Source organism: Trichoplusia ni, chromosome 2, assembly GCF_003590095.1.
Source record: "Trichoplusia ni isolate ovarian cell line Hi5 chromosome 2, tn1, whole genome shotgun sequence".
NCBI classification, from domain to species: Eukaryota; Metazoa; Arthropoda; class Insecta; order Lepidoptera; family Noctuidae; genus Trichoplusia; species Trichoplusia ni.
Genome location: NC_039479.1, coordinates 9,684,124 through 9,701,240, shown reverse-complemented (window position 1 = coordinate 9,701,240; position 17,117 = coordinate 9,684,124). Strand labels below are relative to the sequence as shown.

The 17,117-nt window shown below is 34.2% G+C and overlaps 1 protein-coding gene across 1 annotated transcript; it reads left to right on the top strand.

Moving 5' to 3' along the window:
• The first annotated feature begins 6,491 nt into the window (after positions 1 to 6,491).
• LOC113506765 (fork head domain transcription factor slp1-like) lies at positions 6,492 to 13,044 on the top strand. The gene is made up of 4 exons (XM_026889598.1): positions 6,492 to 6,822; positions 9,992 to 10,223; positions 11,299 to 11,374; positions 11,791 to 13,044. The coding sequence occupies exons 1-4, from the start codon at positions 6,530 to 6,532 to the stop codon at positions 11,853 to 11,855; spliced, it is 666 nt and encodes a 221-aa protein (XP_026745399.1). The 5' UTR covers positions 6,492 to 6,529; the 3' UTR covers positions 11,856 to 13,044.
• The last annotated feature ends 4,073 nt before the right edge of the window (positions 13,045 to 17,117 follow it).

Sequence of the window (17,117 nt, the reverse complement as noted above, 5' to 3'; positions counted from 1 at the left end):
GTAGCCACCACTTTAGCTGATGCACACTATAATTGAATTTCTGACAACGGATCGTATCAGTTCAATTGCTCACACTTAGGTGCCCTTACTTTAGGCATTCATCGTATGACGTCATCGACACTGTTATCAGAATTTACAGGTATTTATAGAACTTCAGAAAGGATATACTGTCATGTGTTTTTGATGTTGTGTAGTCAGTGATCTAGGTAATTTGTTTGCAATTTCCTTTGATATTATTGGTTGATATTGCATTGCAAGCTTTGATATAAGATACTTAAATAAACATCAGGTTTTATTAAGTAAAAATATTGTTTTCAATAACCGTCATACTCTTTTTTACTGCTCCCTTTAAGTGTTTTCTCACATCTGTATTTTTTTATCCTGAACTAAAATAAAATCAAAAAAGGTTACTCATAATACAAAAATAGCACTTCGAGTACCTTAGGTTTTGAAGTCGACTAAAAAATAATCAACATAATTCTCTCCATATTTACAAGAAAGCCAACTCGTACAATTCTTTGGCCAGAACTTAGATTAGAAGTCAGGCAACCGATCGTCAATTGAAAAGCTAACATTTAACGTGGCTTTTAATGGAGCGCCCTCTAGTGTCACCCGTCGAGTCTGCGATTGTATCTAGAAGGAGATGGCCAGCTTTGATTAGACCTAACCATCTAGTTGAAAACATTTAAAATGGAGTTTAGAGGAAATATTTCATTTCATGTCTAGATTTATATCGGTGATAAAGCTTATTGTTTGAGTAAAGTGTATTTATTTTGAATTTCCATCTTTCTCCCTTTTTTTTTTACTTTGTTCTTTGGCTGTTTTATCTTTATACATATAATTCTTTAGTACGTATGCAGTTAACTGTGGCGCCCATCATTGTGATCATTTACAAATCAACCGGCAAACGCTTTGGCCGGGTCAGCCGATAAGAGTTGCATAAATTTCCACTTTAATAGATAAAAATATGTTCTATTCTAACATATACACAAATAATCAATTATTTAAGTTCATACACAGCTGTAAACCAAATACATAAATTCGATAGTTTATATGAAAACGATATCCTGCTTCTAACTTCCTGTTACGCACCACTTCAGCAACAGTCACTCTACACCCTTATAACCTACCTCTACCTACATCCTATTTTCTAGTTCAGGGGTCCTATTACCACAGATAGTGAAACGGTTGTTAGTGTGCGAGGGAGACAGCGCACTATACTATGTAGAGCTCTATCTCGCTTCTACTTCAACAAGAATTTTACTTGAAGATGTCGTGGTAGGCCCCCAGGAGTGGTCAATCGAATTAGGATGCACTCTGCGTCTTCCCAGCGCCGACTTACAAGTGCACTTTGTGAAATTTCATAGTAATTCATCATGCTAATTGATGGTGATAGAAATTTAAATTGAAAATATAATAACGTTATGCAAAAGTTTCGAATTTAATTTCCTTTGGCTCGAGAGAGTTAAGGGAATTCGATTTTTCTGCGTTCAAGTTTTTATTGACGTAGAGAGTGAAGGTAGTACAGTACTCGGTAGGTAGTAGTACTAGTAGTTAGGTAATACATTATTCGCACATCTATCAGTAATCGATAATTTAGCTCGTTTAATCTTATTTAACTTCTACAACTTTAAATATTGTATTTGATACGTTTAATAGTAAATCAATATTACACCACGAAATTAAAATTCTTTCATAACACCTGCTTAAAAAACGTTACCTAGAAGAAAAAAGGAAAAATAATAATAAACATAAAAAAGAAATACCGAAAAATAAAAGTAAATACTGAAAGAAAATGTAGTGAATCGAGTGGGGCCATTCGCTATTAATTCTCTGTATCTGCTCCTAATGGATTCCTGCAATCTAAAGCCACTTGATGACAATGAGTACTGAAACCCATCTCGTGCTGCGTTCACATCAAAACGAAGAAGAGTAGAGTCAACTTTTGAATCTACTGACGGACTCACTAATCACTTGCAAATTTTTCAAACTGTCTCTGTGGACTTGTTAATACATTTTGTGTACAGCCTCTACGATGTACCTTATATTGGATATCTTAATATGTGTAACTATACTGTACGTGTGTATGTCACTAAACTCCTAAACAGTTCGATTGAATTGAATGTTTTTTTTTGTCTGCTTTTAAGTGACGCTCTGAATGGTTTAGATTTGCAAATAAGGCCTGTAGAACGAAGTTTCCCGGATCAACTAGTTTCATTAAAGTGAACCAGTTAGTGACATAATAATGATGGAAGCATGTTAGTACAAAAATGTTCATAAGCAGCCGATAACAATTTTTGCGATAGGCTAAAAATAAAAACATTTTGTATAGAAACGCTAAACCCGGTAACGATCGGTAATATTCCGTAGCTTTATAAGCATATCAAACACAGATATTTGTCATACCAAGCTGATATTGACGGTATGATAATGACGTGACATAAATTGCCAATTTCGAAGTATTGACAGTGTATATGTAACTTCGTTTTCAAGTTACACTGGTGACGACAATCTTAATATCATACAAGTAGCAAAGTTTTTGTAAAAAAAATATCTTGCTTTAACAAAGCAACAATATTTAATATACGTCAAATAAAATATATGTAATATAGTTAAATGTATTATGCATTTCCCATTTTAGACATCTTTTTAAAATCCTATTGTACCTACTAAAACTAATTGTGTGAATTTTCAATTCATATTAAAACTATCATTAAGACTTACATAAAGAAGAAAGTAAGAAAGCGAGTGAACGAGGCATCATTGATTATAAGTTATATATAACGCGGGCATCGGCCGGTAAATGGTAAATAATTGCATTCGGATGCGAGAACAGCATGGGCTTCAATTAAATCGAAACACTTAGAAATCGATTCAATTCGAAACGATTCAATGCGATACTCGTAATCGAATTAAATCGGATCTCACTAGGTTCTGAACGAACGTTTTATTTTTCCTACCCCTATACCAACGTATTTCTGCTTCGATACAGCTCTTGTAATTATTTTTCTAATTGGATACAAATTAGTTTTTTAGTTCGGTGTGTTAAATATATTTTCGATGGTTTTGTTTCGTTTCAGTAATTTATGTACTAAAAAAAGGCATCCTCCACTAATAAAAATATCTCTATCTAATAAACCGTAATTTAAATATGTAACTGACGGGTATTTAAAAAAACAGCGGACCACAACATGAAAATAAAATTATAACACAAAAACAAGAAAATACAAAACTAGAAAACTTTATCCATTTAAATTCTTCTAAATTTCTAAATGAGCATTGAAAGTTGGTCACATCTGGAGTTTAAAGCTTTGTTAGGCTCGGGGCGTTCCAAACAAAAGGGATGGAACTAGTTCAAGGTCATCTTTAGAAAGGGTCTCGCTTGTGCTGTTCCGGTACCAAAGGGAACTAAAGATTCTTTAAAGATTGCCGCAAAGAATGAATTTCTTTAATGAGAATTTAAGCGCGCTGAAACGAAAATGACTTTTATTTTGTTTTAGATTTTTTAAGGCACTGCTTTTAATAACTTACTTTGTCTATGATGTGCGTTAGCTTACTAAATACTTGTAAGTTTTAAGACTTAATTTATAACATAAATAACCTCTGTAATCTACTGTAACAATATGTACCCTAACCTTCGCGTCTGAAAGCCGCTCCAATTTATTAAACATGCAAATATTTACACTAATCATTTAGAATTTACGTCATTGTAATCCTAAAAGGTATTGTTATTGAATTAATTAAGCGCATAAAGTTAAAATTGTTTTCATTTACAATGTTCTTCTTAGAAAGCAGTTTAGTGGTGGCGCAGCTTGTGATGTTCGAAAATCAGAACAAAACTCAAATTCTTTATTTCAATGGCACATTGAACGTCAAACAATTTATATAAACAATATTAAAATCTAGTGTCAGTCTGTCGGTCAGTCTCCTATTGAAGCTACCGCTCGTTCGGAAGGTAGATTCTCATGGAGAAGAACGAGCAAGAAACTCCATGGTTACTCTTTTTCACTGCAATACAATAATTATTTGGGCTACATTATTATGGCTGCATTATATGACAAAGATGTAACACCGATATTCGTCAAAATGCATCAAAACCGAATCGAAACAGAAAAAAAATTAACAGCAATAATGAAACGAAAAACAAAAGCCTTGATCACACGTAACAAATCAATCTGGGAACGCTTATTGCGAGAAATTCGTAGCTATCCGTGTAAATTGGAAAAAGTAATTGAATTTAAAATGTGTACGCACTGTGCGAGATGAAAAAGCGATGTCCGTGGCGATAATTTAATTGCGACCTGTTATCTGATGGAAGTCAAAAGGCTGTGATTCTATATGCTCGTTTACATAGTTTTTGTGCTCCGAAACGAATAATTTGGATGAAACGTAGTTACTTGAAAATACAACATCATTATTGAGAGCTAATTTTTTAAAAGCAGAGCCTAGTTTTTTAAATAATCTACGTTCTTTTTTATGTTTTACATTACATAAAAGCCATGTTTGGTATACATATAAGATTGTTCTTTGACTTTACTTGTTTAAATTCGCTTACTGCTTATTTATTTCACACAAAAAGTATTTGACTGGAATACGTATCAAAGTCATTATCAACTAATAAAAAAATAATTTTGTATTTAAAAACAAATTGAGTTCACGATTCCGATGCAGTATTGTTATGGATGCAGGTTACGAAGGTTATTCAATATCAACATTCGCAAGTTATTTATTTCTTAGTGAAATTACTTTTCATGGTGCAATATGACAGATACAGAATACCTCGTAGGGTGACAATGTATATCAGACAGTTTGGGAAAAAGTCATATAAATATTTTCATTATCAGCATGTAATTCGTTGTCCGCATTTATTATTTAATAGCTGACCTAGCAAACGTTGTTTAGCCTAATATTTTTTTTTCTAGTTGTATGTATTTTTAATGCCACATTATAAAAAAATAAAAACAAAAAAAATATATTGTGAAAAATCCTTATCACTTAGGGGTATGAAAAATAGATGTTGTTCTATTCTCAGACCTACCCAATATGTATACAAAATTTCATTAAAATCGCTCGAACCGTTTCGGAGGAGTACGGTAACTAACATCGTAACACGGGAATTTTATATATTAAGAAGATTTACAGTAGTTACTAAAAACATTGCGGTGAAACTTACAGCTTCTATCCTTTGTCTACCCTTTGAAGTAAGAAACGAAACCAATCAGAAATCTACTCCATACAAACAAAACATAACCATTTCTATATCAAGCACAAATATATTCTAATCCTCAATAAATATCCATCTATTTGCGTGAACAAACAAACGGAATCGCGTGAAAAAGTAACAATATACTAACAAAAGGTAAAGTAAACAAGCTGCGCGGGTTCCGCACAAACATTGCATTGAATCAGAAAACAATTATTTTAAGAAAACATGACGAGAGGATATGTATTGTTTTGTACGTTAACCATGAGTTTTGTAGAATGTTCGACAAGTCCTGTATCCTGCAAGAGTATTTTAGGTTGTAGGAAATTATACGACATACCTACTTGTAGGATTTCTGTGTTAAGGGTGTTGTTTGACGTCATTTTGAGTAATTTCTTTTGTGTCTAAAATGTATTTATTCTCTATATCTTAAACGTATCTATTTAGTTTTTTTCTATCATGTTTTTCTTTTATACGTCTTTATTATAATCGTTCAGTCTATATATTTGCAATTGACTGATCAGGTAAATAAAATTATATTTTAAGGAGTAGGTAAAACTAACATATGAGCACTTTAAGCTGAAGTACAATTTTTAATGAAGATTGCGAATTTTAATCAAAAATATACCCCGTTCTTACTAAAAGCGTGGTTACAATTTCCGTTTGATAAAAAATATGTATATATTAAATTTTCGGGAATCGTAGGTTTTTTTATTCAGCAATGTTTGTTCTATTCAAATTAATTTGAAAATGATGAAGAAAAATTAATTACTGAAGATTATTACTACGGAACAAAACAGGAAGGGATTCCGGGAAATTATTTCGATATTATTACAATCTTGACTCTTTTAATTCTGTGTTAAAACGAGGCTCCATTGTAGTGCTTCATCACGTATAGAACAATAAAAAAATAACAGAGTTGATTTTGCTCGAGAAATATCATGACAAGGATTCTAACAGACGTATGCGGGTAAATTATATTAGCGTATTCGCTAATAAAATATCATAGACTTATAACTATACTTTGCGCCAAAAAGCATTTCAATGAACCGCAGAGAAATAATAAGACTCCTTAATTACAACCATGACACAGATCTCATTAAAAAAAAAAACAATATTAAAATAATAATTTATCATAAAATATTGCAATATTAAAAAGCTTACAATAAAAACTTATTCCAATAGAAAGTGATATACCACCTCCATGCACCCCAAAGAGATTACAAACGAAGCGGAGATAGCACGGGCTGGCACGAAACACCACACTGACGTTCGAATTTCGAACGGCATCAGTGCGGTCGTGGCTGCCAATCGTACCCAACCAAAATGGCGGCTAGAACAGGTGACAGGTCGAAATGGAGACGAAGAAAATGCTCTAAAAGTCCTTCAGAAGACGACAACGATTGTGCAAGCCTCGCATGGCTTTTAAACTTCAGACTGGACGATTTCGTGAACATCAAAGTGCCAGATGACGAGCCTGTGGTGAAAGAGCCAAAGGTGGAAGTCCCTGAAGCGCCTCCAGCGCCGAAAAAGCCACCGTACACGTATCCTGAGTTGATAGAGAAAGCTTTGAGGGAAAATGGGGAGTTGACAGTGTCAGCTATATATCAATGGATTTCGTGAGTGAAACTTTTTATCTAGTACTTGATTTTGTGACGTTTTGTCAGTATTTCCTTGTTTAGAATTACTTTACAATAGAGAATATGATATAATGATTTGCGTATTTATCAGAGAAGCATATAAAAGATGGGCTGTAGAAGTTCCGCCTGTTTCGTTTTTCTTATTAAGTTATTGTTGTGTTCTTCGAGTTAATTTTATGTATTCACGATATACAAACCCGTGTAATCTTTAATTCGTAGAATATGTCTGACAGGATTTTAATTATTACATTTTAATATGTCATGATTCTTTTTTGCGCAGCTTGAAAATGACTCACTGACCATCTTTTTGCTCAAATATATATTTGAAACTGAAATAATACTCTTTTCCAGCCTACGTTTGATTGGTAACATATACTTTTTACCTTTGTGTAAATCTTATTACGTGGGTATTGACAAGGTATCCGTAACGTCGCTGTGTGCGTCAGAGCTTACATAAAACTATGCGGCACTGGCAACAACAGATTCTTGTGTTGCGTCAAAGCTTTACAAGTAGGTACTATAAGAACGTTAACTTATAAAACTTTACTATTAATAGAAGATATTTACTAAAAAATGTTTTTTTTTGGATTAAACACAAAACTAAAATGAAAATAAAGCTAATATCAGAAGTTTTTTTAAAGTAGATAATTATTTTGTTATTGAAAATTGATATTGATAAAAAGATGCGGAATTTGATAGTAAAATATTGTATTATCATTTTGACTAGCAATAGTATACCAAAGGCTAAAATATAGAGTAATCAATAAAATGTAAATTAACCTTTTAACCGTGATTCAGGAAACTGAATTATTGTACAACAATTAATCCTATGAAATTAACCTTTTTATCCAATACAATAGCTTAATATCTAATTATCCTGACAAAAGAAAACGTTTCGATGTTCCTTGGTACCATTAGGTGACGCTTGTCAATTCCTTTATGTCGTATTATAATTGCGCAATTTCCAGTTTCATTGTTGAGTTTTGTATACAGCATTAAAACTTAATGGTTATCCTGTATTGATTGCTAGTACGGCAATATTAATGTAATTGTAATGGATTTTTTAAGCAGAGTTAAAATAGTTACCATTTAAATATGATTTTAAGCTTATAATCATACATGGATGATAAAATATACGAAAAAAATATATCTTGTATTACCTAATATCGAAAGAGTAATATTCCGTGTCAGTATTGAATCCGCAACCCATTGCGCTGTAGTTTAATCGCTTGCGTCACTGCGCTTTAGTCGTCATTCGGCACCCTCTTTGTTGCGTTACGGTTTTCTTATACTGACAAATTTTAATAAAAAAATGAATTGCTACTTTTTACATTACATGCATACTATAAATTGAATTCATTGGTACATAATACATTTTTTCCTAACTATACTTTTCAAAACAATCTAAAGCAGCACGCGTCATGGGAAAGCAATACAGCAAACAGCTCTAATCGTACAGATTACATGGAATCACAAAGCTCCCCTAAACGCTAAACGGTAGTATAAACATTATCGCGATAGTAAATTAATAACGCGGCCCCTCGGTTACGCTCCGATAGGCATCGCAATCCCGATGTTAACCATGTCAACGAATTGCTGATAGCGTAATTATATCGCCGCCGATTACGTACCATGCTTTCATGATTATACGGTTTTGTAAATCATACGCGAATGTGGCGAATGATATGTTTTATTGGACTTGGATTCGAGGATTGGAGGTGTAGGTTAGGCTGTCTTGGTAAATGAGATTTTGTTTGGCTCCACACAGTTATGAAAATATTTTTGTATTTTGTTTAGGAGAAATATTCATTTATAGTGTAAATTTAATTCAACTTTAAATTAGTACGCTAATGGTATTTATTGCACCAACGCAACTAATGTGCTTGTTGTGCTGCAGGTTCGTACCCTGCGTAAAACAGAAATGTATAAGCTAAAATTGTTTTATTTTCGATTATTACGGTAGTTTCTACACTATTTAACGTAAAAGCGAATTTAAGAATGTGTTTAGGGTTCATACATGCGTAAGCAAGTCGAATATACAAGGATCTATATATTTTTCGTTATTCCATCATAAGTTCTAACTTCTTACACTGATTTTAATACGATGAGTATTTTTAAGTTGTGATCTGCTAGAATTAATTTTATAAGAAAAAGTGTCTGTTTTGTGAAGCAGTATTGTATGTTTCAAAATGTAAAGTTATATCCTATGTTTTTATGAAACTTGGGTACACATATATAATCCTGAATCTTAAATCCACGATTGACGTAAAAATGTATCTTGCGATAAAAATGATTGGGGCCAAAGTTCAGTCGCTATGTCTTCATGATTTCGTTTCCAAGGTAGTCCGACAGTTCAATGAACTTGCAGCCATTAGATCTAGCTGTACAAAACCTACCATACACAAGATAAGTAAAATAATAGTTACCTAATCAAATTACGTAAACAACAGAAATGATTGATACAGACAATGTCAAGAGCAATAACCAAAAAAAACAACCAAAACACCGCTGTTTACAATCTTAACCCTAAATAAACGAAGCAGGTGCAAAACAAGCCCGCACTGCTCACCAGTGATTCTAATATCGGCTGCCTGTTCGCTTGTCTTGGCAATCGATCACAGTGCCAGGCGGCGCCGGGACCGCGGCTGTAGCTACCGAGAGTACCGAGCTCGCGTGCCCCGATGTCCCCGGTAAACATTTCACCACCTAACGTAAACCAGGTGCTGTATTTTAGGTTTATATTCGATATTTGATAATTTTGGATATGGACATGATTTTAAATAGGTATTTAGTGCTGCGTCATTGATATTTGGTGTTTCGGGTTTTGGTGACGTGTGATTTGGTTGGTAGGTAATACTGATCGTGAGCATTTAGTCTGGTCTGCTTTTATTGCAATCCTTTGTTACGTTTCAGGTTTATGAGACACGTAAAATGATAAACATTGCTTAACAATGATTTACAGAAGGAAGTCGCTACACGCCATAATTGTGTCATCTTGCTTTAATATATTAAAGCGAAAGGTTTAATTAGTATGAATCTGATTATATTAATCATTATATGGTATTTTTAACATTAGGTATATGAGCTATGAGTTAACTTAAAAGAAAATAATGATATTCTACTGAATGTTGTTGTTTTAATTTTACAGTGACCGCTTCCCATTCTACAAAGCGAACGATGAACGCTGGAAGAACTCTGTGCGGCACAACTTGTCCATCAACCCCCACTTCAGGAAGGGGGCGCGGGCCCCGCAGGGCGCCGGCCACCTGTGGTCCCTGGCCGCCAACGCGATAGACCTGCTGCCGCTCAGGAACCCCATGTTCGAAGACAAGAAGACTGCTGAAGTGGTGGAGAGGACCAGGGTCATTGGGTTCCCGAAGGTAAATGTAAGAGCTCTTATTGATATACCTTTTATTAGATCTTAAGGTGAAGAGTATTGATGAAAGCATTGTCATGTGTTAGAACAACGAGTCGTTCTATTTTCGAGAACGCTCGAGTTGAATTGCTCTAGTGTATACCCACCCTAACAGACATAATTAATCTACGTATCGATTAAACGAATTTGTTAAAATCCCACTGATATTTCATATCGATAGCATGGTAGTTGATGCTAAACAGAATGGATCCAAAGTACAGAATTATTGCCGTTAAGAGCAAAATGTGGAAGGTCCAGTATAGCAAAAGGGGATTTTCCGCAAGTTTCCGTAATATTCCCTAAATGTACTATCAACGTATTATCGGACTTCCTGGTCTATATATCTATAGTCGTCTTTCTTGTAAGGTACGTATACCTATACTATATGTATTACTTAATGTTGTTCAAATGTCCCAGTTAGAAGTCAAAGGTTCCAAAGCCAAGGCGTGGGTAAACTAATGATCATAACATATTACATCAAGTTTACATAGAATATTCCATTCGAATTTGGCTAAGTTATAACAAAGCATTAACTTGAAGGATCTCATAACACAATACAATAATAATATGCTTTATAACTTGAGCTTAGACAAAAACGCTCCATCAAAAGGCTCATATATTCTCAATGCTGACGTGGCTTTTGTTTAATAAATAGGCTATGTTAAGGTTTTAGTCGAAGATATTATCAAAGTGTTTCGTTTATATTTAGGAAAAGTTTTAAGATTTTTTTGGTTTGAAGTATATTTAGGTTAAAAGTATATTTAAATTAATGTAATAAGAAATGCAGTAAAACTGAAGTCCATCCAAAGGGGGTCTGTAAAAGATAGTTTTCAGCGATAAGACCGCCCATTATGGCACCTATTTATGTAACTATTCATCTTTGTCGAATCTTTTGCTAGTGTGATGTTCAATAAAGAGTATTCTATTTCAGTAATAACAAGATTAATTCTCGGGCTCATTTTGATTATCATTATTTTAGCATGTAGACTTCACAATACCATTATTAGGTCTCGGCTAAAGCATTTTGTGACGTATTTCAGGTGATTGTGCTGGATGAGGCAGCGATTGCGGCCGCGAGCATTATACCAGACCAAGACTTATTTACCGGTAGTACAAGTAAGTTTTGTCTCTTATTATTCATTTCTTGTGGTTATCTGATGATAGCTTCAGCAATTTTTGCTAGTGTCCTGTACGTTTGTAGAATAATGAAATTATTTCTTTTTTATGACCGGTGTACAATTATTTGCCTAAAATTCAGAAACATTCGGAGTAAAAACAACGTTTGCAACTTATTAAAAACATTTAATTTATAAAGTTTCAAAATTTGAAGTTACAGATTTCATTAAAAGATTTTTCATTCAAATGTAAAAGATAGACTGACAGAGTGTTCAAAGGGTCTCCAGTTTAAGTTGCTTCGTTAATGTTAGTCTTATAACTTGTGAGCAACTGTTTCTCCAGTTTTGACCCCTAGACATACTTCAGTTTGACTGGATCGAAAGAGTCCAATTTACAACTGTTTTCATTAATTGCAGTGTTCTTGAACCCAGTGTCGACGGAGCAAGTGGTCCGGGAAAGTGGGCTGATCACTGTCGATTAGTTCATAATGTTTGTGTCAATTTAGTGTACTATTATTGTGAGCATTGGAGGCATTTTGTTAATATTCCTAGGAATAGTTGATGCGATATCCTCTTAGCGTTGTCAATAATGGTGGATCGGATGTCCGTTTAGAAGTCACTGATAAGTTTTATTCTTCAAAACCCTATACTTTGACTCGACATCAGCACATTCCTAAACACCTACGTGTCTCTTAGTAACAATTTAAGGCTAGATTACTAATACGTTTTGATTTTTTTTCTGATCGTCCTTCTATAGTTACTGAGACCTATAAACATGATCTGCATATAATATAAGCAACTGAGGTTTTGTTTTTCTTAATTTAATGCTGTAGATTTAAAATTACGCAAATTGCTTCCACCCAAATCCTGTTATAAACTTTGTTTCATTGCTTAAGTGCTCCCAGACATTATAATCAATGTTATTTTGATCTTGACCGTGCCCTTATAGCTATGAGCTCAACTTGAAGTAAGACTGTATCAGATGTGGAAGCAAGATGGCGCTATACGCAACATAGAGTGTCGTCTCCATTTCACATTTACAACAGTTTTACTTAAAGGATTGATAGTTAAGGTAGTTTATACCCATTTTGCAATTGACAGATTTCAGGGTCGTCATCAGTCCCTATAATAGAATTTAGTTAGCACCGTGGGTGGCGGCCAGATATAAATAATTATATCTTCTATGTCTTGTTTATGATGTGTGTATCAGTATATCTTATTATCTTGAGAGCTCGGGAGTTTCTATCGTTGGGAGTCTTCCGACAAGATGCTGGTACTTAATTATAATTATTGATCAATACAAGATAGTGGTAAAATCCTTCGGCATGCCTATGATTGCTGCCATGCAAACCTTAATGGAAAAGTAGTTGATAAATCAGAAAATAAAAGCTCTTATAATATCAAGTACCCTAAGGTATATCTTTTATGGTACATAGTCTGCCAATCTAGACGCGATATTCTAAGCACCTTATTACGTTGATGCTTATTAATTTAAACCCAAATAACAATGTTAACAAAATGGCTCCAATGATTGTTAAATATAAAATTAGTAATTAATATACAATGAAATACATTAGAATTATTCGGTGATCTCATTCTACTAGTACTTATTTTAAGGCGATGTATTTAATAATGATTGGTTTTAATGTAATAAAAATATTTGAAAATCCACTTCATGGTTTCTTTATTAGCCTTGACGAGATTATATAAAGATGTCTAGTTACTTAAGTGAAAGATATAGGTTTTAGAAGTAATTTTTCAGAATAATACTTAACACATACCGAGATAAGATTTACTGTATACAAGAGGTCTTATCTGAATATTACATTTCTGAAATTATAACTCATCTGCCATAATATAAAGCAGAAGGTTTAGCGTGGGTCAGGACAAAGAATCTCGGAAGGATTTAGGTAAGCCCTTCGCCCAACTGTGGGACACAGCGGGCTAGATAAACAAAAATCGCCTAAAAAAATGAAAATATTCCAATAAGTATTTAAAAACCGATTTGGATGGCATTTTTTTATTTAAGCAATATTTTTGTGGCGATACCATCTTGACGCTTACCGTACGGGCTGGTTCCATGAGGCCCAGAATAGAGAATCGCGGAAGGATTTGGGGAAGGCCTGTGCCCAGCAGAGGGACACAGTGGACTAGATGAAAAAAAAAACTTGTTTCTCTTTCTCCAAATGATCCTTTTCCACTTTCTTGTGCAGTGCTTTGAGGTTCTGGCAGACATTGGTCTGACGTGACGTCAGTTAGAGCCACATGTCGTGGTTTCATTATAATAGGAGGTACATCGCGGCGACTTGCTGCGTTTTCTTGGGTACAGTAAACAGGAATTATAGTGGGCACGTAGGTAGTTACAGATGTAAAAAAAGGCACAAAAGCATTGTCATAATGAACGAGAAACTTGTAAATGTTTCCTTCTTTTGCGTCCTTTTTTTGCGTTTGAAGTTTTAGGTTCTTGGAAAAGTTGTAATATTGCCAAACATGTTTGTCTGCTTTCACTTTTGTTTAGAAATACTATTAAAAAGGTGTCGGCATGTAATTTAAGCGGGGATGACTTTTTTTTACTTTAGTAATCGTAAATGATTGAACAATGGACGTTACTGCATTACTGGACATTTGTCGTTCTGAAAAGTTTATTCCCTTTGTGTAATGATTGTAATCACTTTCACTCTGAAATTGCTACCTATTTTGTACATCCAATTTTGTTAGAGTTTCGCACCATATCGTCTATTTTGACTGCCTATTCCCTCCGACCAAATTCTATCCGCACTTTCCCAAAACTAAAATGTCAGTAAATGAATAAAAAAACAAAATGTTCATTGTTAACAGTATAGGGGGACAGATTGAAGGCCTATTTTCTGTGTAACCCAATTTCTGTAAGTTGGCCCTTGAGACATAAAACGAAGCAATACGTTTCGCTTTACATTTTGGAAAAGCACTTACTTTTGAACTATATTTTTGTTATTTACGTAGTATACAGTGACGAGAGTGATATCGTTTCGGGTTGAGAAGTTTCCTCTTAAGAATGGTTAAGCTGCCAGAGATGAAACAGGATAAGAAAAATGGAAAACGCTACAAAGACTAGTGCCGAGCACCTCAATTTGATGATAAAGATGCATGAGGTACTCGAAAAATGATCAACGCTTACGCTAACTGGTGGCTGTGGACTGATCAGATAAGTTCAATTATCGGCAAACGTAGTGTAGGACCTCCTCAGACACGGTGGAGTGATATCTGCGCAAGACGGCTGGCAGGAGCTGCGAGCAGCAGAAGATAGATACACCTATATCACGTTAATGAAGCCGCGCTCAATCTGGTCAAGTTCTTTCTGAAAACAGCTCGTTCAAGGCGTAAAAAAAGATAATAAAATACTGTTATTCTCTGCTTCAGTTACCTTTGACAAGAGGATGGTGAGGAGGATCATAGTGTACCTGTAGAATGTAGTCATTTAGAATCATATTACCTACTTTTGCACAGATTGCCACAGGATTAGACAACCTGTAAAGCCTTTAAATCACACGTTATTTCTTTGGTACAAAACAAACTAACTCTAACCAAAGTATTTTCTTCTGTCATTTAAAATTCTGGTCTCGCTTCGGAATCTTCTAACGACCTTGTAATTATACCTAAAGCTTCCCTTAAAAATAAATAAATTTCTAAAACAATACGTGACCGAACTTAAAGAAGTCCCTAATTTTTATTTTCATGTTTAAATATATTTGTTTTACAATGAATACTAATGTATTAGGTCTGCATCTTTCAACATTTTCTTAATTTGTTTGCTATTTATTTTATTAAAAAAAAATCTATTTTATTTTCTTATTTTTATTGAAAATCTTTCTCTTTTTAAATTAAGATTTTGCTAAACTTAAATTGCATATTATGCATATCAGTGAGCCCAGCATTGGAGTTGTTGAATGGGTAAAGTACTTTTCATTAAGATATTCCAAATTCACTTTGCCCAGTTTTGAGAACATAATTTCAGCAAGACAGTTTACTGTTAAACAAAACCGAAACACATTGGAACTATCACGAAATTCGCGAATTCACTGCAGTTAATGTTCCCGAAGGCGGGGCTGGCAGTCGTACATTACCACTCCGGGTCAACTGGCCTAATTTACTGCCTATACCCCTCGGGCCAGTCGTAATACTCTCATACGGGATTATGGCTCATCCACCACCATTATAATGGGTCAAATTGATTTACAATAGCACGGGTTAAGATTTAGTAGGCTTAAGTGTTAAGCTTAGATCAAAGGTCAGTGATTTGGATAATGTGTATTGAGCGATTGAAGTTTTGGTGGTCATAATGTTTATTGGTTGATTCTGTGTGGAATTAGATTCGGGTTTGTGGCGTGATCAATTGAACAGGCTCCGGACCTTTATTGACCTTTAAAGAGATGATAGATTTTGTATGTGAATGTTTACTGTAAGATTTAACCTCTAAATGTTAATCAAATTGTTCGCTGAACCATAACAGCATAATACGTTTAGAGGAGCTTGTGGTTAAGCTATAACTGCACTAATTGATCGAACTACTCTTGACGCGGGCGGTCCATGGAAGGGTGAAGCTACATTTTTCAATTTGGATGAAAAATGTTAAATCTTTTTAAAGATTTTTTTTTCTGCTATTATCTCATCATACACTGATTGTAATGGTGTTTCTTAGGCTTCTTCTATGTTTTGACTCCAAACCTCAAAAAAAACGGAGACACATATCCCGCCTATAAAACAATGTTCTTACATATTGGACAAGTTAAAAACATCACACTTTATCCTGCTTAGCTCCACCGTATTGTCGGTTATAAAAACTTTTTTCATTATCCTGTACATAGGGAGCTTATTGAAAATAACAGTGTCGTATGATGCCTTTGTTTTATTGTAAAATGTTTGTCGCGTGGAATTTCAAAGTTATTGATACTGAATCAGGTATAATTATAACTTATTCAATCTAGAATCCGCGCTGCTAAATAAGCTACATTGCTGCACAATCGTGAGACCAGATTTTTTAAATATGACGTGGCTCCTAAATCCTTTCAGAAACGCCTATTTGTGCATCATGATTGCAAAGTGTTCATTCTAAGAGAAGTTTAAGACCTGCCTGTTTGTCAAGTTGTTAGTGCACTACTATAGCAATAGAGTACTCTTGTATAATAATATTATACCGGAGGATTCCTTATGCGGAGGTCGTAGCTTCTTTTTCTATCCAGGACTAATGTTTGTGTGATGATCATGATCATTTGTTGTGTATCATTTTGTTTAAATTTATTGTATGCTTATCAGGTGTCTAGTCCTGACAAGTTTTCCTTAGTTTGAGATTAGACGGAACTTTTTCAGACCCTATGGATAACAAGATAAATAAGTACGATAGGCATGCGAGTTATTGTACAAAACTATCTGTAAGATAATATTCTTATGTAGCAATGAATTGCTGTTCGTTAGTCACGCTAAAAGTCGATACCGGCTGAATCAATTTGGTTAAATTTTGCCCTGAAATATTCTGGAAGATTTAAACGGTAATCAAATAGAAAAAAATGAAGGAAATATTTAGAATTGTTGGTTGTGTGAATATACTTTGTAAAGAGTAAAGTTCGCAAGCAGTACATACCTATACGACGGTACCAGGAGAGCAGTTGGTATTAGTATATTATATTGGTGGTATCATGATATGGATCTTATAGCCGATTGAATTTAGTATCTATTTTTGGTACTTTGTGTGCATTGTATTTATCGAC

Coding starts and splice junctions, on each gene's coding strand:
- LOC113506765 (XM_026889598.1), top strand. CDS start 6,530: ATGGCGGCTAGAACAGGTGACAGGTCGAAATGGAGACGAAGAAAATGC. Junction 10,224..11,298: donor GGGTCATTGGGTTCCCGAAG/GTAAATGTAAGA, acceptor GACGTATTTCAG/GTGATTGTGCTGGATGAGGC. Junction 11,375..11,790: donor CTTATTTACCGGTAGTACAA/GTAAGTTTTGTC, acceptor CATTAATTGCAG/TGTTCTTGAACCCAGTGTCG.